Here is a 24,022-nt window from a genome sequence, read left to right as displayed (position 1 = left end):
GTGGGGTGTGTGTATTGGTTCAATATGGGGCAGGGGGTGGGGAGTTACTCTGCTGACGAGGGAGGGACCTGGGTTCAGGGACAGAGAGGTGGTCGGGGGTGAGGGCTACCTGGAGGCGGGCAGATGGTGGCGTGGCGCATGGGCGGGCCCAGAAAGGGAGATGGCAAAATCGGCCAGGAGGTGGAGGTGGCGTCATCATTAGAGGGCTGAATGGGCCGGTCAAGAGGGCCCGTGTATTCGCGCACCTGAGGGCTCTGAAGGCAGACGTGGTGATGTTGTAGGACACACACCCGAGAGTGGCGGATCAAGTTAGGCTGAGGAAGGGCTGGATCAGTCAGGTCTTGCATTCGGGCTGGATACCAAGACGATAGGGGGTGCCGATTTTAATTGACAAGAGGGTGCAACTGCAGGTGGGCAGTATGGTTTCGGACGGGGGGGGGTTCTGTTATGTTATGGTGAGCAGTAAGCTGGAGGTGAGGAAGGTGGTATTGGTTAATGTCTATGCGTCGAACTGGGACGATGTTGGCTCCGGGAGCTCCGATTAGGACCGAAGAAATATCTGAGGGCTTGATGGCGATGCAGTAGGGTAAAGCTCCGGGGCCAGATGGGCTCCCGGTGGAATTTTACAAGAACTTTTCGGGATATTAGGGCCGTTGCTGGTTAAGGTTTTTAACAATGCGAAGGATAGAGGGGTGCTGCCCCCGGCGATGTCACAGGCCACCATCTCGTTAACATTGAAGCGGGACAAGAACCCGGAGCTATGTGGGTCCTACAGGCCAATCTCATTGCTCAATGTGGACACTAAGTTGCTGGCCAAGGTGTTAGCCTCCAGGATTGAAGATTGTGTGCCGGAGGTGATTATGGAGGATCTAACCGGATTTGTCAACGGTAGGCAGTTGGTAGACAATATAAGAAGGCTGCTTAATGTGATATTGATGCCCCCGGAGAGAAAGGAAGTTGAGATAGTTGTGGCCATGGACGCAGAGAAGGTGTTTGACCGGGTAGAGTGGAACTAACAATGGGAGGTGCTGGGACGGATTGGGTTTGGTAGGGGTTTTATCGGCTGGGTCAGGCTATTGTACCAGGCCCTGGAAGCCAGTGTAAGGATGACCTCGGACTATTTTAGGCTGCACCGGGGGACAAGACAGGGATGTCCCCTCTCCTCACTGCTGTTTGCATTAGCCATAGAGCCGCTGCAATTGCTCTGAGAGCTTCAAGGGGCTTTGGGGGGGGAGGTGGAGAATAGGGTATCACTGTATGCGGATGACGTACTCCGATATGTAGCAGATCCAGAGGCAGGGATGAGGGAGATTATGGCGATTCTGGGGGAATTTGGCCGGTTTTCGGGATACAAATTAAATATGATGAAGAGTGAGATATTTGTAGTCCAGGCAAGAGGCCAGGAGGGCCAGCTGGGGGAGTTACCGTTCAGGTTAGTAGGAGACAATTTTAGATATCTGGGGATACAAGTGGCGTGCAACTGGGGCAGGTTACACAAGTTCAACTTTTCCAGGCTGGTTGAGCAGATGAGGGGTGAGTTTCGGAGCTGGGATGCTCTCCCACTGTCACTGGCGGGGAGGGTGCAGATGGTTAAGATGACGAAATTGCCGAGATTTTTATTTGTGTTCCAATGCCTCCCGATTTTCATCCCATGGTCCTTTTTTAACAGGATAACAAAACTATTTTGGGCTTTGGGCGGGTAAGTCCCCACGATGAAAAAAGTGACACTTGAGAGGAATTGGTGGGGGGTGGGGGGTCTTGCCCTGCCGCATTTCAGTGATTATTACTGGGCAGCCAATATTGTGATGATAAGGAAGTGGGTAGTGGGGACGGGGGCGGCTTGGGAGCGGATGGAGGCAGTCTCATGCAGAGGCACCAGCTTGGGGGCGCTGATAACAGCACCATTGCCGTTCCCGCCGACGAGATATTCCACCAGTCCCGTGGCGGCCCTGAGGATCTGGGGTCAGTGGAGGAGGTACGTTGGTGCAGTGGGTGCATCAGTTTGGTCCCCAATATGTGACAACCATCGGTTCACTCCTGGGAGTCTAGATGGGGGATTTCGGGTATGGCAAAGGGTGGGAATTGAGAAGATTGGGGACCTGTTTCTGGAAGGGAGCTTCCCCAGCTTGAGCGCACTGGAGGAGAAGTTCGGGCTGACAGCAGGGAATGATTTTAGATATCTTCAGGTGCGGGACTTTCTGCGTAGGCAGGTACCATCCTTCCCACTCCTGCCACAAAGAGGGATTCAAGATAGGGTAGTGTTTGGGGGAGGGGAGCGTCTGGGACATCTACAAAGAATTAATGGGGGAGGAGGAGACGCATGTAGAAGAGCTGAAGCGTAAGTGGGAGGAGGAACTGGGGGGAGAGATGGAAGACGGCCTATGTGCGGAGGCGCTGAGCAGGGTCAACGCGACCATTACATGCGCAAGGCTCAGCTTGATCCAATTTAAGATGGTGCACAGCGGCCCGGATGAGTAGATTTTTTGGGGTGGAAGACAAGTATGTCAGGTGTACAGGTGGACCAGCGAACCATGTCCACAAGTTCTGGGCATGCCCAAAAATTAGGGGATATTGGCAGGGGTTCACGGATGTCTAGGGTATTGAAGACAAGGGTGGAAATGAGTACAGGGGTAGCTATCTTTGGCGAGTTAGAGGACCGGGTGTTCAGGAGGAGGGAGAGGCAGATGCTCTGGCCTTTTCCTCCTTGGTAGCCTGGCAACGGATATTACTGGCTTGGAGGGAGTCTAGGCCTTCGAAGTCAGAGGCCTGGTTAACCGACATGGCGAGCTTTCTCGGCCTGGAAAAGATCAAATTCGCCTTGAGATGGTCGGTGTCAGGGTTCGCCCGGAGGTGGCAATCATTCATTGACTTCTTTGCGGAGAATTAGTCGTCCGCAGGGTGGGGGGTTAGGGTAGTATAGAATAGGGGGTTAAATAGGCGGGCCTTGGAGGGACGGATATCGGCGGTTGCTTTTTGATTACTGTTCTTTGTACTTTATTGATTTTGTACTGTGGTTGTTTGTTCTGCCAAAAATACCTCATTAAAAATTGTTTGTTAAAAAAAATTTTTGTGAGTCATCACAAGGGCCTGCAATATCCCAACTTCCAACCTTTATAAACTATATTCTACTCTTTATTGCTGACCAGCTCAGAATTTATTCCACTTCTTTAATTGCCCTTGAGGAGGTGGTAGTGAGCCAACTTCTTTAAGTTGCTGATTGGGGCCAGGTATTCTCTCAGTGCAGTTAGATACGGAGTTTCTACCCTTCCTATCAAAGTGGATAACTTTACACACACTAGGCACACCCCCTCCCCAACCCCCACTATAGTCCATCTGTCACCCACCTTCTTGTCCAATCACTGAGCCAATCTATTCCCCCTTGTAGCTTTCGCATAGCTTAGTTTCCCACCTAACTTTGTATAGCCGACAAACTTGGATACAGCATATTCTGCCTTCTCATCCAAGTCATTGGCACCTCGCCATCTGAAAATGAGTTGTTTATCACCATTCTGCTGTGTTGACAAATCCTCAACCAATGGAAATTAAGTGCTCCCAATCCCAAGAACCCTAATCTCAAAATGGCATAAGCATCTATTGCCTCGTATCCTTAGTTCTTTGGTTGCCTTAATGTATAACTACCTATGGAAAAATATATCCTTCAAAAGCAAGTCTGATTCCCTGGGACAGATAATATTTATTGCAGTGTTATACAAATGTTTCAATATTAAGGTTAATATTTGCTGTCTGGCTGTGAAATCTTTAAAAGTTGAATATATTTTCACATTTGTAGGAATCCAACTTTGGAGTTGTACCTATCATAGGAGCCTGAGAATCACTATCAACTATCAAGATCTATGCTCAAGTGTAAATAAAATTCTATGAGACCATCTACCTCAAGAAAATACAAGAACAAGTCAGCACCATACAATAATATCAGTACTAAGAAGGCATACAGGTTCTAGGATCATCAATTAGGGCCTTATCCAGCAAGCACTGCATCAGTTGGTGTGACTGGAGAATCTGAACAGTTACTTTTGGTTACAAGAAACTTCAACTTGGGAATGGAGGGAAGAAAGGGGAAAGAATAAAAAAGAAAATTACAAAAGAAAGCCCATAACACTAGCAAATTTTAGTTTTGAACATCACAAAGACATGTTTGCCATTTCAGTTTAGCTTTTAGAAGCTTAATCACATGCTGAATTACTCCAAAATAACTCATGAAAAAACCATATTTGAAACTGAAGCATTACTCTATGGCCCGACCAACATTCTCCTTCACCAAATGAGCACAGTATTCATTCATAAATGGCTGTTGTGACATTGCTTGTGCCTACATTAGCAGCCACTGAATTGTGAAAATATTAATTGCATGTAGTGCGTTCGGATAAACAGATGTGAAAGCAGGTTTTATAAATAACAGTACAATTTAGGACAAATCTTTAGAGCAAATTACGATCAATCATAAAGATGCAGATTAATTCAAAAGTTCTGTTTTATTTTCTTAACCACTAATTCCTGTATTTGTATAATAATACAGTATTGTGAACATAGGAACAAGGGTAGGCATTTGGCAACTCGAGCCTGTTCCATCATTCAATATTATCATGGCACGGTTGCAACTCTACTTTCCTGCCTGCCCTCCAACACCTTTTGCTCCCTTGCAGATCAAAAACCTGTCTAACTCAGCCTTGAATATATTCAAGGACACAGCCTACACTGCTCTCTGAAGTAGACAATTCCAAATAACAAGAAAAAAAATCCTCATCTCCATTTGAAATGAGAGTCCTCTTATTCTGAAACTGTGCCCCCTGGTTCTAAGTGCCTGCTGGTTTTAAACTCCCCCACAAGGAGGAACATTCTCTCAGAATCTACCCTGTCAAGCCCACCTCAGAATCTTGTATGTATCAATAAGGTCACCACTTCTTTCCTTCAACTCCAACGAGTATAGGCCCAAACTGCTATTCCGTATAAAATTCCGTATACCATTCCGTATAAAACAACCCATTCATCCCAGGAATCAACCGAGTGAACATTCTCAGAACTGCATCCAAGGCAAAAGGTATCCCTCGATAAATAAGGAAACCAAAACTGAACATGGTGCTCTATATGCGGTATCACGAAAATCCGATGCAGCAGATTGTCACAGTGGAAGATTTATTAAATCAGGCTTTCTCTTTTTAAAAAAAAATTGTTATAAAATTGCAAATATATGGTTGAGTGAAAATTTTGCATTCATAAACAGTTGCCTTGTAGAGTTTTTATAAAAGTACACGGAACTTAACTCACACCATTATTATTTGACTAGCTTCCCTGGCTTATAAGATGGTTGCTGACCAACTCAAGGCAGCAGGAAATTTTTGCTTGTAGAGATTTTTAAAATTAGGTTCTCTTCTCCATTAAAACATTTACTAAAATGTACTTTGGAAAACCAGATTTGAAAATCTAATGTGTAAATATAAAACTTGGATCATAATTCTTGGATCATAATTCTTCGATCAAAATTCTTCTTACTACTTTATGAAATCAAGAATAATTAAATGAATACTGCTTTCATAATGAACTACGGCTATGACAATTCAAATGGTTGCCTAAATGAAGGTGGTTCTCGTTCTTTCAAATGAAGCAGGTACTTAGGCTAACACTGGGTAAATATCAAATTGGTCAGAGTTTTGCAGTTTTCAGGGTTAAGTAAAAGCACTTAAATATGGTAGGCAGTCTTCTTTTCAAATCAAGTGTTTTAAATCAGAGTGTCCGCATATCCAAACTTTAGATACAAATTCAAACTTATCATGTTGCTTTCCTCTGAAATGTTTGCTTAATTATTCAAAACAAACGCTAAAGTGCTTGTAAATCTGTGAGGAGCTTTCTCAGAAAGCATAGATTTTCATTTGCTTAGTTGCTTTGTTAGTCAGAGTGCTTTAAAATAATCGCATCATTACACAAAACATTCCTAACACCAACTAGATGCACAAATTACAGAATCTGGATTAGTTGCAAAAAACCGGTCGGGTTTGGCTCCAGGTTAGCTCTTTAATCTTAACTCATGCTTTGCAAATTAAACGCAGGATGAACACAAGTATTTCAAGTGGTCAGTGCAACAATTCGAAGGGAGCTTGAAAAAAATGAAAGATTGAAGAAACAGGAGCACCGCAGAGTTTTAAGCCAACAAACTGGTACCTGGCTGCTCTCTATTTGCTGCAATGCGTCTAGGTTCAAGATCCTCGTCCATTGGTAATTCAACAGAAGTTTTTGGAAACTTACGTTTAGCTGAAGGGAATGTGAGCACAATTCCAAGATTTGTGGTTTAAGTAATTTGAAATCCATTACATTTTCCATCTTATTAACTGTTTATCGAGAGGAAATACAGAAAGTAGCTGGTTTTAAAACTCTGAATTCGTACAATGGAAGAGCTGCAAAATTCCCATGGGGAAATTCAAAGAGTTGTGGTGCATCAATTTTGGAATTCCAAATATCTAATCCTGCTTTGCTACCAAAAGCAATCAAAATACGATATATAACTTTACTTTCATGATGCTATTTAGTTTTATTAAAAACAAAATCAGTTATGGTTTGTCTCATTAGGATGAATATATAACACTGATGCTGGAAAATTGTACACTTTGCCCCAAATCATTGCATTTATGATTGTTACAATGTGCAATAAATACTTTATCAATAAGAACTACAGTGATTCATCAATTCCAAACTCATGTAAAAATCTTTAAAAGGTTTTCTTCAATTCAACTCAATTTTTCAAAACCAATCTTAGTTTTGTACTTAGTTCAGGACTAAATACAACTTTCCCCTTCTCAGTCAATCTATTATTCTGTATGCAATTGCTGTTTTGATCAAAGCACTTCAATAAAACATTTTTGAACTGGTATTATGGTAATCTGTATAAAAGACAGACAGAAAGCGCACTCAGTAAGCTTGCGCAGGTCAGGAAGACACAGCCTGAGTGAGTGAGGCACATCCAGAGTGGGAATTGCAACTTGGTAACTTGGTGCAGTGAGGTAATTCGGTGCAGAGTGAGAGAAGGTGCTTTTTCACCCTGGTAAGTGACTGGTAAGTAGTTTTTCTTTTCATTGTCTAATTTATTTATTTTTATTTTGAAATTGTAGTTGTATAAGTTTACCTAAGGTTTAAGACATGGCAGGAGATCCCAGACCCGTGTCATGCTCCTCGTGTGCGATGTGGGAGCTCAGGGACACGTCCACTGCCCTGTCTCTTTCACGTGCAGGAATTGTGTTCAGTTGCAGCATCTGTTAGACTGCACGTTTCGTGAGTTGGTCACACCGCAGGTGAAAGTTACTGAGGGAGATAGCAAATGGGTGACCAAAAGACAGAGCAAGAGTAGGAAGGCAGTGCAGGTGTCCCCTGCGGTCATCTCCCTGCAAAACAGATATACCGCTTTGGATACTGTTGGGGGAGATAGCTCACCAGGGGAAGGCAGCAGCAAGGTTCATGGCACGGTGGCTGGCTCTGCTGCGCAGCAGGGCAGGAAGAAAAATGGCAGGGCTATAGTGATAGGGGACTCGATCGTAAGGGGAATAGACAGGTGGTTCTGTGGTCTCAATCTAGACTCCAGGATGGTATGTTGCCTCCCTGGTGCAAGGGTCAAGGATGTCTCGGAGCGGCTGCAGGACATTCTGGGGGGGGGGGGGGGGGGGGGGAGGAGAGGGTGAAAAGCCAGCTGTCGTGGTGCACATAGGCGCCAATGATATAGGTAAAAAACGGGATGAGGTCCTACAAGCTGAATTCAGAGAGTTAGGAGTTAAACTAAAAAGTAGGACCTCAAAGGTAGAAATCTCAGGATTTCTATCAGTGCCACGAGCTAGTCAGAGTTGGAATGTCAGGATAGATAGGATGAATGAGTGGCTCGAGAGATGGTGCAAGAGGGAGGGATTCAAATTCCTGGGGCATTGGGACCGGTTCTGGGGGAGGTGGGACCAGTACAAACCGGACGGTCTGCACCTGGGCAGGACTGGAACCGATGTCCGGGGGGGGGGGGTTTGCTCGAGCTGTTGGGGAGGGTTTAAACTAATGTGGCAGGGGGATGGGAACCGATGCAGGAAGTTGGAAGGTAGTAAAACAGGGACAGAAGCAAAAGGAAGTAAGGGGAAAAGTGCAAGGCAGAGAAGACATAGTCAAAAATCTAAAAGGGCGACAGTACAAGGTACAGTGACTGAGGGGAGCTCAGTGAATAGGCCCAGTAATACTAAAAGGAATAAAACTGGAGATGTTAAGATTCAAAACAGAGGTAAAAAAAACAACCTAAGTGTACTTTACCTGAATGCTCGTAGTATTCGGAATAAAGTGAATGAGTTGATGGCGCAAATCATCGTGAATGACTATGATTTAGTGGCCATTACTGAAACATGGTTAAAGGATGGTCACGACTGGGAGTTAAATATCCGAGGGTACCAAACTATTCGGAAGGACAGAGTGGATGGTAAGGGAGGTGGTGTAGCGGTGTTATTTAAGGATGACATCCGGGCAATAGTAAGGGATGACATCGGTGCTATGGAGGATAAGGTTAAATCCATTTGGGTGGAAATCAGGAATAGTAAGGCGAAAAAGTCACTGATAGGAGTAGTCTATCGGCCACCAAATAGTAACGTCATGGTGGGGCAGGCAATAAAAAAAGAAATAACTGATGCATGTAGAAATGGTACAGCAGTTATCATGGGGGATTTTAATCTACATGTCGATTGGTTTAACCAGGTCGGTCAAGGCAACCTTGAGGAGGAGTTTATAGAATGTATCCGCGATAGTTTCCTAGAATAGTATGTAATGGAACCTACGAGGGAACAAGCGGTCCTAGATCTTGTCCTGTGTAATGAGACAGGATTGATTCATGATCTCATAGTTAGGGATCCTCTCGGAAGGAGCGATCACAATATGGTGGAATTTAAAATACAGATGGAGGGTGAGAAGGTAAAATCAAATACTAGTGTTTTGTGTTTAAACAAAGGAGATTACAATGGGATGAGAGAAGAACTAGCTAAGGTAGACTGGGAGCAAAGACTTTATGGTGGAACAGTTGAGGAACAGTGGAGAACCTTCCAAGTGATTTTTCACAGTGCTCAGCAAAGGTTTATACCAACAAAAAGGAAGGACGGTAGAAAGAGGGAAAATCGACCATGGATATCTAAGGGAATAAGGGAGAGTATCAAATTGAAGGAAAAAGCATACAAAGTGGCAAAGATTGGTTGGAGACTAGAGGACTGGGAAATCTTTTGGGGGCAACAGAAAGCTACTAAAAAAGCTATAAAGAAGAGTAAGATAGAGTATGAGAGTAAACTTGCTCAGAATATAAAAACAGACAGTAAAAGTTTTTACAAATATACAAAACAAAAAAGAGTGGCTAAGGTAAATATTGGTCCTTTAGAGGATGAGAAGGGAGTTTTAATAATGGGAGATGAGGAAATGGCTGAGGAACTGAACAGGTTTTTTGGGTCGGTCTTCACAGTGGCAGACACAAATAACATGCCAGTGACTGATAGAAATGAGGCTATGACAGGTGAGGACCTTGAGACGATTGTTATCACTAAGGAGGTAGTGATGGGCAAGCTAATGGGGCTAAAGGTAGACAAGTCTCCTGGCCCTGATGGAATGCATCCTAGAGTGCTAAAAGAGATGGCTAGGGAAATTGCAGATGCACTAGTGATGATTTACCAAAATTCACTAGACTCTGGGGTGGTCCCGGTGGATTGGAAATTAGCAAACGTGACACCACTGTTTAAAAAAGGAGGTAGGCAGAGAGCAGGAAATTATAGGCCAGTGAGCGTAACTTCAGTAGTAGGGAAGATGCTGGAATCTATCATCAAGGAAGAAATAGCGAGGCATCTGGATAGAAATTGTCTCATCGGGCAGACGCAGCATGGGTTCATAAAGGGCAAGTCGTGCCTAACTAATTTAGTGGAATTTTTTGAGGACATTACCAGTGCGGTAGTGTGTTGGGCCCACAATTGTTCACAATTTACATAGATGATTTGGAGTTGGGGACCAAGGGCATTGTGTCCAAGTTTGCAGATGACACTAAGATGAATGGTAAAGTGAAAAGTGCAGAGGATACTGGAAGTCTGCAGAGGGATTTGGATAGGTTAAGTGAATGGGCTAGGGTCTGACAGATGGAATACAATGTTGACAAATGTGAGGTTATCCATTTTGGTAGGAATAACAGCAAACGGGATTATTATTTAAACAATAAAATATTAAAGCATGCCGCTGTTCAGAGAGACCTGGGTGTGCTAGTGCATGAGTCACAGAAAGTTGGTTTACAGGTGCAACAGGTGATTAAGAAGGCAAATGGAATTTTGTCCTTCATTGCTTGAGGGATGGAGTTTAAGACTAGGGAGGTTATGTTGCAATTGTATAAGGTGTTAGTGAGGCCACACCTGGAGTATTGTGTTCAGTTTTGGTCTCCTTACTTGAGAAATGACGTACTGGCACTGGAGGGTGTGCAGAGGAGATTCACTAGGTTAATCCCAGAGCTGAAGGGGTTGGATTATGAGGAGAGGTTGAGTAGACTGGGACTGTACTCGTTGGAATTTAGAAGGGTGAGGGGGGATCTTATAGAAACATTTAAAATTATGAAGGGAATAGATCGCATAGATGCGGGCAGGTTGTTTCCACTGGCAGGTGAAAGCAGAACTAGGGGACATAGCCTCAAAATAAGGGGAAGTAGATTTAGGACTGAGTTTAGGAGGAACCTCTTCACCCAAAGGGTTGTGAATCTATGGAATTCCTTGCCCAGTGAAGCAATTGAGGCTCCTTCATTAAATGTTTTTAAGGTAAAGATAGATAGTTTTTTGAAGAACAAAGGGATTAAGGGTCATGGTGTTCGGGCCGGAAAGTGGAGCTGAGTCCACAAAAGATTAGCCATGATCTCATTGAATGGCGGAGCAGGCTCGAGGGGCCAGATGGCCTACTCCTGCTCCTAGTTCTTATGTTCTTATATATTGAATCAGCTCTTATAGATTAAGGACGTGATCCAATGGCCCCGCTCTTGGGATGTACCTGGCTTGCAATATCTCACGCGATCTCGCGAGTCTTTGCGATGTAAATCCTGCCCATTGTGGGGGGGGATCACTTTTTAGAAAATCTGCATATTAAAGTGAGACAGCTCGCCTCACTTTAACATGCAGATTCCCGAGTAACCCGGGGCATGGGATGAATCTCCCTCACCTTGGAGACCTTGGGCGAGCGCAGTTCAGTACTGGCCTCCACAAAAGGGGACCAGATGGAACGGCACTTGGTGGTCTCCCAGGGGATTGAAGACCCACAGGTGATTACACTTTGGACAGGGCGGCACCCTGGCATTGCCAAGGTGTCCAGGTGGCCCTTCCAGCTGGCAGGGGCACTGCCAGGGTGCCACTGCTTAGGTTCCAAGCTGGCATTTTTGTGTGGGTGCAATCAGGCTTTGTGGGCCTTTGAGAATGGGATGCCATTTAAAAATGGCGTCCCAAACTCTCACTCCACTGAACATCTGGCGAACGGAGCTCTTCAGTGTACAAAACGGGGCTATGTGCAGCCTTGGCTGCATGCTACCCGTTGACGCCCCTTATCAAACAAGAGTCTCCTTTGATAGCCTGTGTTTCTCGGCACTACAAACACCGGGAATCACGTGGCTAAATGCACTCGTGATGGGACTTTGTTCCCATTTCATAAAATCGCACCATAAAGCCTAGTAGAATAAACAATATGAAAGCTTAAATATTTGTTTAGTAAATAGCAAAGTATTAGCTATAAACTACAATCATTATGGGTGAACATTTGTTGGGAAGGATTTCCCGAAAGGTAGGTGCAGAATTTTAAAGTGGAGCACATAAAGTCAGTAAATAAAAAGTTATTTAATCAATTTCTTGGAAATTAAGCATAAATTCCACATCTAAAGTTTCTAAGCGAATATCAATTTGTTTTTAATAGTTTAAACCCTGGCAAAGTTAATTCACACTAAATGCAGCAATCAAATCACTCTGTTCAATCATCTGCATTTTCTGCAATACTTTTCAGTGTAATGAAAATATAGGATGATTGGTCAGGGGCCCATTATCCCTTCAACCTGAATTGCAATCTATGACTGAGATCAAATTCTCACATTAACTTTTTTCAGAGGGAGTGGCTACTTTTTCAAGACTACTTCTTGTCAATTCTCGAATTCCTTTTCCAAGTCCATGTTTTAATCAATTACTTGACTGTACAAAATGCTCTTTGTGGCTTTAAAAGTACTTGATACTTGAGAAAGCAAATGTTTGCAAGTTTTGGTGCGGAGAAGAATAAGGTAAAATCTGATTCATATCCATTATAAGACCCTACAAAGATTGCCTTTTATCACACAAGAGAGAAGGTAAGACCATCAAATCAGAAACTGGGGCTGGATTCTCCAGTCTCTGACGCTGAAATCATCGTTACCGCTGAAATCGGGCAGGCAACGCTCCTCCAAAACATGCCGCATGGACAGCCTCAGGACGTTACCGGAGCACCCCCCCCCCCCCCCCCCCCGGAATGATCCACCACCAATGGGCCGAGATCCTGACGCCATGGGTCTCTCATGCTATTTTTGTCAGGAACTCGGCATGGCAGCTGCGGACTGACTCCAGCACCGCCATAGTTGGGAGAGAGACGATCCACGGGCAGGGGGAGATTTGGCAGGGTTGGGGGCACTGTTGGGGGGTGGTAGCCTGGCCAAAGGAGGCCACTATTTGGCAGGCTGGGTCCACACGCGACCGGCGCCATGCTGAATGGCGGAGCCACAGCGTGCTGCCGCTGTGCGCATGTGCGGCCACAAACCCGGCAATTCCCCGACCGTATCGGCAGCTAAAGCCAGATGCTCTACACTGTTTTGCCTGCTAGCTCCCCTCCAGACGGGGGATCGGTGTCCGTTTTTTCGGTCGTAAAAGGCCACCGTTCCCAAGACGGCGTCAGCACTTAGTCTCAAAATTGGAAAATCCAGGGCAGCACGGTGGTGCAGTGTGTTAGCCCTGCTGCCTCATGGCACCAAGGTCCCAGGTTTGATCCCGGCTCTGGGTAACTGTCCGTGTGGAGTTTGCACATTTTCCCCGTGTCTGTGTGGGTTTAACCCCCACATATTTGCTTTGTTTGCCCCCTTGTTCCGCACTGTAACCAATCATTGTTTGTTGATGTACCGTTTGTACAATGTTCTCTGTTGATTATTCTCTTTGTCTACTATCACTGGGCTAAATCGCTGGCTTTGAAAGCAGACCAAGGCAGGTCAGCAGCACAGTTCCATTCCCGTAACAGCCTTCCTGAACAGGCGCCGGAATGTGGCATTTCACAGTAACTTCATTGAAGCCTACTCGTGACAATAAGCGATTTTCATTTCATTTTTTCATTTCATGTACGTACTGTCTACGTTCCCTCGGCCACAGAAAAATACTTTTCACTGTACTTCGGTACATGTGACAATGAATCAAATCAAACAACCCAAAAGAGGTGCAGGCTAGGTAGATTGGCCACGCTAAATTGCCCGTTAATTGGAAAACTGAATTGGGTACTCTAAACTTATTTTTAAAAATTGGAGAATCCAGCTCAAGAACTTCCAAACTAACCGTAAGAAAATGATGTTTTTGGGTGCAGAAATTTACATTATAAAACCCTTGCCTTTCACCTTTCTAAGTTTTAATAAATTTCGATATTTCAAATCATTAGTGCTTTGAATGCATGATATTTGAAAAAAATGAGATGACCATTTTCAACTAGTGTGTGTCCTAGTGAATCTGAGGTCAGGCTGCAGAAATGGATTGAACACTTTTTTTCAAAAAGCTATAAAATTTAAGCTTACAAATTTGACTATTTGCTATAATTGCAGCCAGCAGATTCAATAGACAGAATATCGATAGTCATCCTACATTTACAACTAAGTTAAAGTATCTTGTAATTGAATGATATTCAGGATTTGCAATCTAAGAGAATTTTACCTCCATCAAGGCTTCTGGATGCCCGTTTGCTTGCAGTACGTTCAAAACGAGGTGCCGGTCTGTCAATCAGAGCACTTGCTTCCCTGGTCTGAGCCTGTGTTCGACCACTGTAACGGAATTTGGAACCTAGGGACAGGAATTTGCTCTTTGCTGTGGATTCTGGTGTTGTTAGTCTATTAAGGGAAAATAAACATCAAGTTAAACATACTAAACAAAGTTTCTAAAAATATTCTTCCAACTGATGTGCAAATATTACTGATCTATTTGTCTCCCTATCTACCAATGCAAAGTTTTTAAGCAGGTGACTGATAAATCAAAAGCAGGAAGAGTGACTAATATCCCTTCTCCTTGTCAACAGAGCTGCGGCAAAATACACTTCAATAGTTAGTTGGTAGCCCATTGATGTCAGCTAATGCAGGATGAATTAAGAACTAAGCCTGGGGCCTTCTAGTCTGTATGTCATATTATAATATTGAGTGGTGCCTTTGCTAAATGATCCAAGAGTTCTAGCAAGTTCTTAGTGAAAATAGCTTAAAAGGTAAGAAAATCGCAGGAGTGGGGGTCGGTGAATCGCGCCCCCAGTGTGGTAAGTTAAAAAGTGTGAGAAAAACAGCCTTAGGACAAAAGGCTGTTTACCAAACAAGTGTTTAAACACAGTTGCATATAGCATTGGGGTTACAGTGGCACAGTGGATCGCACTGTTGCTTCACAGCGCCAGGGACCCGGGTTCGACTCCCGGCTTGGGTCACTGTTTGCGCGCAGTCAGCAAGTTCTTTCTGTGTCTGCATGGGATTCCTTCGGATGCTCCAGTTTCCTTCCACAAAAGTCTCAAAAGATGTGCTTGTTAGGTGAATTGGATGTTCTGAATTCTCTCTCCGAGTACCTGAACAGGACCACAGTGTGGCAACTAGGGGATTTTCACAGTAGCTTCATTGCAGTGGTCATGTAAGCCTACTTGTGTCACCAATAAAGATTATTATTATAACAAAACAAACAAATTAGATGCACAAATGCAACTTGAAGGATGATATGGAAGCTCTCACAGATAAATTGGGCATTATTAGGAGAGTAAGATGACAGGTCATGAACATTATTAGAAAGAACTGAAAATTTGGAAATGGAGGTGGTGTAGCAATATTAACAATAAACAATGAGATTCCTTCTTTCTAATGTTATAATAAAAAGTGGATTGGCAGTTGAAACTCTGTTAGAATCAAAGGAAAGAAAATATGGCCTGCTCTCCAATGGTAGTTATGCAAAGCTGAAGTCAAATGGAATGTCAAAAGTTTCTCCTTGCTGGGTTTACACAAGCCAATACAATATTTGCTCCCTTCCCAAACTTTGAATTCTACATGTTAAAAATTGACATTGAAGTGATATCTCTTACACACCCTCCATGCGTACCTAAACACTCATAGCGATATTAAGTATATTACAAGAATTATTTTTGAGGTACTCCATGTTGTTCTTTAGTGGGACAGTTTCACAGCTTCTGTAGTTTCACTGCTTACTTAGGACTGAACTTATGAAGAAGATTTGCAAATGAGAAAGATTCTAATATCTCAAGACTTTAAATGCTTTTCACGTAACGGAATAGCAAATTTACTTTCTTCATTAGTTTTCTGATTTTGTTAGTATCATGCACTGTGCACATACCTGAAAAAGGTGTGATTTTCCACGCATACCTTCCACAACTTCTTGGCAGCACGGTAATTGGGCAGCTTGAACCCAATGGTGCTTTCACATTGATCCTGAAAAATGTACACAGAAACACATCAGTATTTCTTTGACCATCTGGTTCAGTAATGCGTACTCTTCCAACAATGTCATGAGATACACACTTATTCAGAACTACTGCAAATAAAAATGCTCAACGCTTTAAAAACATTGCCCTTAAGTATTGAGAAAATTACCAATCTTCTGCAATTTGATACATTTCTTGGCTGGTATTGCAGAAATATGATATGTTAGAGGATTATCTTAATGAATTACATACACATCACAAATAATTTTTAATATTCAGAAAGAGCAGTACAAAATGCCTCAGTGTCAGGGCTTTTCAAAGTAAGTTCATCCGAATGTATGCAATAGCAGACCATTCAGCCCTTAAGCATGCTCCGCTTTCAATAAAATAATTGCGGATCTGGATCTCAACTCCATTTACCTGTCATGATTCCATACCCCTTAATATACTTGTCAAACAAAATTCAACTAATCTCAGTTTGGATGTTTCAAATGATCTACTCTAGTTGTTTTGAAGGAGATGGTCCCAGATTTCCATTTTTAAAAGTTTGTTCAAGGAATGCAAGTGATATTGGTAAAGCTAGCATTTACTACCTATTCTTAATTCCCCTTTTTGAACTGCTGATGTGTATGTAGTGTAGATACTCCCATTGTTAGGGAAGGAGTTCCAGGATTTTGGAAGGAGATCCAGCAACAGTGAAGGAATGGCAATATAGTTCCAATTTAAGGTGGTGTGTGTAACTTGAAAGGTGGTGCTGTTCCCATGTGTCTTCTGTCCTTATTCTTCTAAACGGTAGAGGTTGCAGGGTTGGATGGTCCTGCTGAAGGAGCCTCGGTGAGTTGCTGCAATGCAACTTGTCGATGGTAGAGCACCGGAAGCAGGAGAGAGACCAAACCTGGTGGGGGAGCAGCCGATCGGAACAGCGGGGACACTTTAGAAAGAGCACGATAGAAAGTGCCAGAGACACAGAGCACCGGAGGCCAGAGAGAGAGAGAGAGAGAGAGAGAGAGAGAGAGAGAACTTTAATAAGGACATGGAGAATCCACACTGAGTAAAATAAGAAACAAAGTTTTATTTACACAAGCAATTTGTACACAACCCGGTAGATCCCTACCGGTTACTGCCTTAGTCGGTGCCTTCCTGGCTGACCTTATATACATGGGTTAATTGAGATACCGTTAATTAGGGCAGCACGGTGGCACAGTGGTTAGCATTGCTGCCTACGGCGCTGAGGACCTGGGTTCAAATCCCAGCCCTGGGTCACTGTCCATGTGGAGTTTGCTCATTCTCCCCGTGCCTGCGTGGGTGCCGCCCCCACAACCCAAAAATGTGCAGGGTAGGTGGATTGGCCACGCTAAATTGCCCCTTAATTGGAGAAAAATAATTGGGTACTCTAAATTTATTTTTAAAAAGATACCGTTAATTGACATACCCTCACCCTGCACCCAGTGGGGGAGCTCTTATCTCGCAAGGAGTACGGAGAAGGCAAGCATTTCTACCCCATAGGTTCCATGCGGGATATTACATGAATTTTCACTGAATCCAGAGGCAGAGCTCCAGAATTCAGAAAGTGAGGCAGGACAAGAGGAAGCAGTCGACTGCTTCGGGTGACTCAGACTTCGCTGGGAAGGAACCACATTAGGCACTGGCCCCAAATGTAGTAAATTAGAAAAGTGCAATATTAAGGGATTAACTGAGAAGTACCAGGGATTACGGAAAGTCAGAGCCAGCATAATAAAGTGACAAGCAATTATAATAAGAAATACAAGGATAAGAAAGTTGAAGTAGTATTAGACAAGGAAATTAGGTTAAGGAGGAGTATCTTTTAAGACTAAACAATTAGAAAAGTTAGTAAGGTTAAGTACACGTTTAAGACATGGGACTTCTAGTGACGGGGGTGTACTGAGAAGTCGCACATCAGGTAGCTCTCCTCTCACAAACCTGAAAATAGGTTATTTTCACCCGAAAGAGCCCACTAATACAAAGGATAAAACATCCCCAGACTTCAACCAGCAGCAATACGAAGTGAAGATGCTGAGCAACAGCCATTTCAGAGGCTGCGTGGAAACTAGGAGTGGAAAAAGCCAGGAGAAATAAATGGCCAAGCCAGCCAATGCGCGAGGTGGCGATGGTCGGGCCTTGCCAGAGCGAGGAGGACCGACCCACTGCACAAGGAGACCCCCACACCAGGGGATGGGTGGAGGATGTTTTTCTCAAAGGAACTGAGAGAAAACAGGGAAGAGACAAAAACCAACATCCAAGCTGCAGTCAGGGGTGCGATTGCGGAAGCTCTGGTGACCACGCAGGTAGTCCTAGACAAGGCAGAGAGGCGACTAGAAGCGCAGGAAAACACCATTAAATAGCTGGAAAAAGCTGAAAGAGACCAGGGCGACCGGGTCATTGCCCTAGAAAAAGAGGTGGCAAGACTGGTCGTGACACAAGGCTGCCTGAAGGGGAAAATCAACAACCAGGAAAACTGATCGAGGCGCTAAAACATACGGACCGCAGCTGCCGGAGGGGATTGAAGACAGGAACCCCCCGTACTATGTGGCCCAAATGCTGGTCACTCTGGTGGGTAGAGATAACTTTCCCAACCCACCAGAAATAGACAGAGATCAGCGGTCACTTCGTCCAAAGCCCAGAGCCCAGGAACAGCCGAAGACAATAATCGACAAAATGCACCAGTACCAAGGCTGGGAACAAATCCTGCGCTGAGCAAGACAAACAAAGATCTGTAACTTGTAAGGTCACCGGATTCAGATCTACCAGGATATTGGGGCTGACCTGGCCAAGCGCTGGGCAGAATTCAACAGGGCCAAGGCCGCGCTGTACAAGAGTGACGTAAAATCTGGGAAGCTGTGCCCGGCCAAGCTCTAGGTCACATTCCAAGGCAGGGAGCATTTTTTCCTCTGCCCCTGTGAATGTGGACTAGTTTGTGCTGGAAAACGGACTGACGAAATGGCAGCAGGGACAGTGATGATGAGTTCATTAGAAGAGACTTACTTTTTGATTTGCTAACTGTGAACCAATATGATTAACACTTTGCGCGGGATTGCACTGTCTCGTTCTGGGGAGAAAAAAGAGGAAGGAAAGAGTAAGGGCAGGCGGGCGCAGGAAAGGGCGAGGGGAATGGAGGGTAGGGAGACCCAACTAACCCCAGATGGGGGGCCACCACACTAACAGGGAAGCTAACACTGGGAAGCATGCAGGAAAGAGAGGCCGTGGCACATCTCCAGCAATGGGGAAAGTGCCAGGCAAGGGTAGGGCTGTAACTAGGGGATGATAGAAGGAAGGGAGCAGGGGGAAGCTACAGTGAGGGGGTGAAAGGAAGATGGGAGGGGGGCGAGAAAACATCAGAGGGGGACCACAGGAACAAAGAGAGCAAGGGCATTAGGCTGGCTAGAGCAAGCCACAAGTGACAACGTGGTCAGCACGATAGCACAGCGGGCAGCACGGTAGAACAAGTGGCTAGCACTGTGGCTTCACAGAACCAGGGTCCCAGGTTAGATTCCTTGCTGGGTCACTGTCTGTGAGGAGTCTGCACATTCTCCCCATGTCTGCGTGGGTTTCCTCTGGGTGCTCCGATTTCCTCCCACAGTCCAAAGACGTGCAGGTTAGGTGGATTTGCCATGCTAAATTGCCCTCAGTGTCCAAAACGGTTAGGAGGGGTTAGTGGGTACGGGGATAGGGTGGAAGTGAGGGCTCAAGTTGGTCAGTGCAGACACGATGGGCCGAATTGCCTCCTTTTGCACTGCATGTTCCATGTTTTATGTTCTATGATGTGGAACAAAATGGCACTGCAAGCAACTACTTTGGAGGGTCCCTAAAAAAGGGAAACCCCAGAGTGCAGGGGCGCACCCACATGGTGTACACACTGTTGGTGGCCATGTTGGGTGACCCCTGGACAACAGGAAACCCCAGAGCGCAGGGATCTGACCACATGGGGAGAACCGTGACCACGGCCACCTTGGACGGCCCCCTAACAAAGGGAAACCCCGGAATGCAGGGGTGCGTCCACCAGGAAAGTATGGTTGATCCAGCAGGAACGCGCGGAGGGGGGGGGGGGGGGGGGGGGGGGGGGGGGGGCATCAGGATAGTCACCTGGAGCATTAGAGTACTTAATGGCCCAGTGAAAAGATCCAGAGTCTTTGCCCACCTGCAAATTTTGAAAGCCAACATAGTCTTCCTCCAAGAAATGCACCTGAGGGAGAAGGACCGTCTGTGGGTAAGGAAGGGCTGGGTGGGACAGACTTACCATTCCTGTTACGGTGCGAGGGCCAGGAGGGTGGCCATACTAATCAATAAGAGGATGATGTTTATGGTGACAAGGACGGTTATGGACCCAGGGGTACGGTACGCCATCAGCGGTGTCCTGGATGGGGTACCGGTAGTGTTGGTGAATGTGTACACTCCCAACTGGAACGACAGAGTTTATAAAGAAGACCATGACAGAAATCCCTGACATCGACACGCACCAAATAATCATGATGGGGGACTTTAACTGTGTACAGGACCCATGGACGAATCCCAAATAAGGAAAGACCTCCAAAATGGTGAAAGAACTCAGCATATTCATGGAGCAGATGGGGGGCTATGGACCCATGGCGATTCACCCACCCTGGGGAAAAGGAATTCTCCTTCCGTCAAGTTCACAATGTATATTTACGGATCGACTTCTTTGTAGTAAGAAAATTGGTGCTTCCAAGGCTAGTAGGAGCAGAATAGGGCAGCACGGTAGCATGGTGGTTAGCATAAATGCTTCACAGCTCCAGGGTCCCAGGTTCGGTTCCCGGCTGGGTCACTGTCTGTGCGGAGTCGGAACGTCCTCCCCGTGTGTGCGTGGGTTTCCTCCTGGTGCTCCGGTTTCCTCCCACAGTCCAAAGATGTGCGGGTTAGGTGGATTGGCCATGCTAAATTGCCCGTAGTGTCCTAAAAAAGTATGGTTGGGGTTGGGGGGGGGGGGGGGGGGGGGGGGGTTTGTTGGGTTAGGGTGATCATTGCTTGGCACAACATCGAGGGCTGAAGGGCCTGTTCTGTGCTGTACTGGTCTATGTTCTATGTTCTAATATTCCACGATTGTAATCACCGACCATGCTCCGCATTACTTGGTTGTGAGGTTGGAGACGGGCCGTGCCCAATGCCCCACATCGAGGTCGGACTTGGTCCTCCTGGCCACTGAGGCTTTCTGCAAGAAAATATCACAGGCCATAGATGAGTATATTACTAACAACCAGAATGGGGAGGTCTCACCCTCCACGTTCTGAGAGGCACTGAAGGCTGTGATCAGGGGTGAAATTATCGCTTACATAGCACGGAGAGATAGGGAAGAGAGGGTGGTTAGGCAACAGCAAGTTGACTCCATATTGGAGGCAGACCGGTGATACTCCGAGGCCCTGACCGTAGAGCTCCTGGTGGAGAGGACACAGCTGCAGGTAGACTTTGACCTGCTCTCCACAAGGAAAGCAGTAAACCAACTCCGCCAGGCTTGGGGGACCTGTACGAGCATGGGACGACATGCTTAGCCGTCTGCTGGCTCACCAGAGAAAGCCGGCAGCCATGAGGGAAATTGCCCAGATTAGGGACAGCAAAGGCAACCTAGTAGCAGAGCCGGAAAAGGTCAACAAAACATTTGAGACCTTCCACTGGGGGCTGTACACCTCGGAGTCCCAAGCAGGGGACTGGAGGATGAAGCAGTTCCTCGTTTGGCTGGACATGCCAGTCGTGGGGGAGGACAGGAAACAGGGCCTGGAAGCACCGCTAAAGTGGGAGAAGTCATGAAGAGCATCAACCCCATGCAGGCGGGGAAGGCACTGGGACCAGACAGAATCCCAGTGGACTTCTACAAAGGTTTGCGACGGCACTGGCACGCACCTGCGGGAGATGTTCACAGCTTCACTAGTGAGGGGCACCCTGCCGCCTACTCTAGCACAAGCCTCAAAATCACCTCAAAGACAAAGACCCAACAGAATGCAGGTTTTACAAACCCATCTTGCTGCTAAACGCAGACGCGAAAATACTGGTCAAGATCCTAGCCAAAAGGCTAGGACTGCGTACCAGAGGTGGTCGCAGAAGACCACACGGGCTTTGTTAAGGCTAGACAGCCAACATCGAACATCAGGTGCCTGTTAAACGTGATCATGGCCCCAACCAGGGAGAGAACACCCAAGGTGATCGTCTGCCTGGACGCAGAAAAGGCCTTCGACGGAGTTGATTTGAAGTACCTCAGAGGTACTGGAGTGGTTCAGGCTTGGAGCAGAATTCATTGCCTGTGTGAAACTCCTGTACAGCGCTCCCACAGTGAGCGTACGGACAAATACCACCAGCCCTAACTACTTCCAGCTGCACAGAGACACAAGGCAGGGATGCCCGCTGTCCCCGCTGCTGTCCACCTTAGCGATCGAACCACTGGCAATCAGGCTTAGGGCGGCAAAGAATTGGAAGGGGATCCGGAGAGGAGACCGGGAGCACAGAGTTTCACTCTATGCGGATGACCTGCTCCTCTACAACTCAGAGTCATAAAGCAGCCTGGAGAGACTCGCGGCGCACTTGGAAAGAGTTTGCAGCCTTCTCGGATACAAGCTCAACCTGAGCAAAAGTGAGGTCTTCCCAGTGAACCAGCAAGGGGGAGGGGCAGAGCTGGAGGGACTACCATTAATCAGGCCTGACACAAATTCCACTACCTGGTGATTCAAATCGCTCACGACTGGACAGGGATCCACAAATAGAATCTGGCCAGCCAGTTAAAAAGGACCTACAGAGGTGGAACACTCTCCTGCTCTCCCTGGCATGGAGAATGCAGACGATCAAGATGAACATACTGCCCAGATTCCTCTTCCTGTTCAGATCCATTCCGATCAACATCCCCAAGGCTTTCTTCAACTCAATAGAAAAACTGATCATGGCATGTGTGTGTGTGTGTGTGTGTGTGTGTGTGTGTGGAAGGGGGTGAGTGGGAAAGAGTGAACACAAGGATCCCAAAAAGGGTACTACAGTGAGCGAGAACGATGGGGGGGAGGGGGGGGGGGGGGGAGGCAGCCCTCCCAAACCTTGGATAGGGTAAATGGGTGGATAAATGAGCCAGAAGCTGAGTTGATGCTTATGGAGGAAGGCTCCTGCAGAGGGACCTCCCTCCAGGCTCTAGCCATGGCAGTGCACCCATCCCCACTGAATAAATACTCAACCAGCCCATGGTGATAGCAACACTCAGCTGGAACCAGCTGTCTCAGCATTGGGCAAACTGAAATGACCGACAAGGCCCCCCATCTTCAACAACCACAGGTTCACGCCCAATACAATGGACGCCACCTTCAAAAGGTGGAGACAGGACAGGGGGACGCTGACAATTAGAAACTTCTACACTGACAACAGACTGACAATGCTCGAGGAACTAACAGAGAAGTTCCAGGCGACAGGGGGAACAAACTAAGATATATGCAGGTCAAAACCTCTTACACAGGGAAACAAGAACATACCCACGACCACCGCCACAATTGCAGTTAGAGGACCTACTGGACGCGGACATCCTAGGGAAGGGGAATTGCGGCGACTGTATGGGTGACTACTGAGGAGGGTTAACACACAACGGGATGAGACGAGAGAGAAGTGGGAGGAGGACTTGGTGTTTAAAATAGGGTGGGGACTCTGGAGCGAGGCACTGCACAGGGTCAACTCCATATGCACAAGCCTAATGCTAAGCCTAATGCAGCTGAAAGTGTTACACAGAGCCCACTTAACTAGAACCCAAATGAGCAGGTCCTTCCCGGGGGTGGAGAAAAAGAAGAATCTGAGGTACACATGGGACAGCAGAGAAGGGAATGCCTGGAAAGGGTTAACCTGACAATCCCTAAAACCCAAAATGTGGACAAACGTAAATTAGCATACTACACGCAGGCATATCTCAGGTAACACATTTCCAAGCCTCAGCAATGGGGACAAATCGAAAACGTTCAGCCTGGCTCCAGCATGTCTGGAAGGGGCATTGTGCACCCACCCATATACAAGTATCAGGGAAATAGGGCACTCATAGAATTTACAGTGCAGAAGGAGGCCATTCGGCCCATCGAGTCTGCACCGGCTCTTTGAAAGAGCACCCTACCCAAGCCCACACCTCCACCCTATACCCATAACCCAGTAACCCGACCCAACACCAAGGGCAATTTTGGACACTAAGGGCAATTTAGCATGGCCAATCCACCTAACTTGCACATCTTTGGACTGTGGGAGGAAACTGGAGCACCCGGAGGAAACCCACGCACACACGGGGAGAACGTGCAGACTCCGCACAGACAGCGAACCAAGCTGAGAATCGAACCTGGGACCCTGGAGCTGTGAAGCA

The 24,022-nt window shown here is 46.1% G+C and overlaps 1 protein-coding gene across 12 annotated transcripts in view; it reads right to left on the bottom strand.

Annotated features, from left to right (window-relative positions):
- The window catches only part of LOC119965418 (protein 4.1-like), a 231,982-nt gene that overhangs the window by 74,336 nt on the left and 133,624 nt on the right, over window positions 1–24,022 (bottom strand). For 10 of the 12 annotated variants that reach the window (XM_038796202.1, XM_038796194.1, XM_038796254.1 and 7 more), the window contains exons 10-12: window positions 15,600–15,694; window positions 13,944–14,116; window positions 6,178–6,267 (exon numbers count right to left, since the gene is read on the bottom strand). In XM_038796202.1, the coding sequence (XP_038652130.1) occupies window positions 6,178–6,267; window positions 13,944–14,116; window positions 15,600–15,694 (358 nt within the window). The remainder of the gene's footprint in view (window positions 1–6,177; window positions 6,268–13,943; window positions 14,117–15,599; window positions 15,695–24,022) is intronic. The other 2 variants (XM_038796238.1, XM_038796245.1) reach the window with 1 other exon arrangement.

The sequence above is a fragment of the Scyliorhinus canicula genome, chromosome 1 (assembly GCF_902713615.1).
Source record: "Scyliorhinus canicula chromosome 1, sScyCan1.1, whole genome shotgun sequence".
Lineage (NCBI taxonomy): Eukaryota > Metazoa > Chordata > Chondrichthyes > Carcharhiniformes > Scyliorhinidae > Scyliorhinus > Scyliorhinus canicula.
This window is presented reverse-complemented; position numbering and strand designations above follow the sequence as displayed.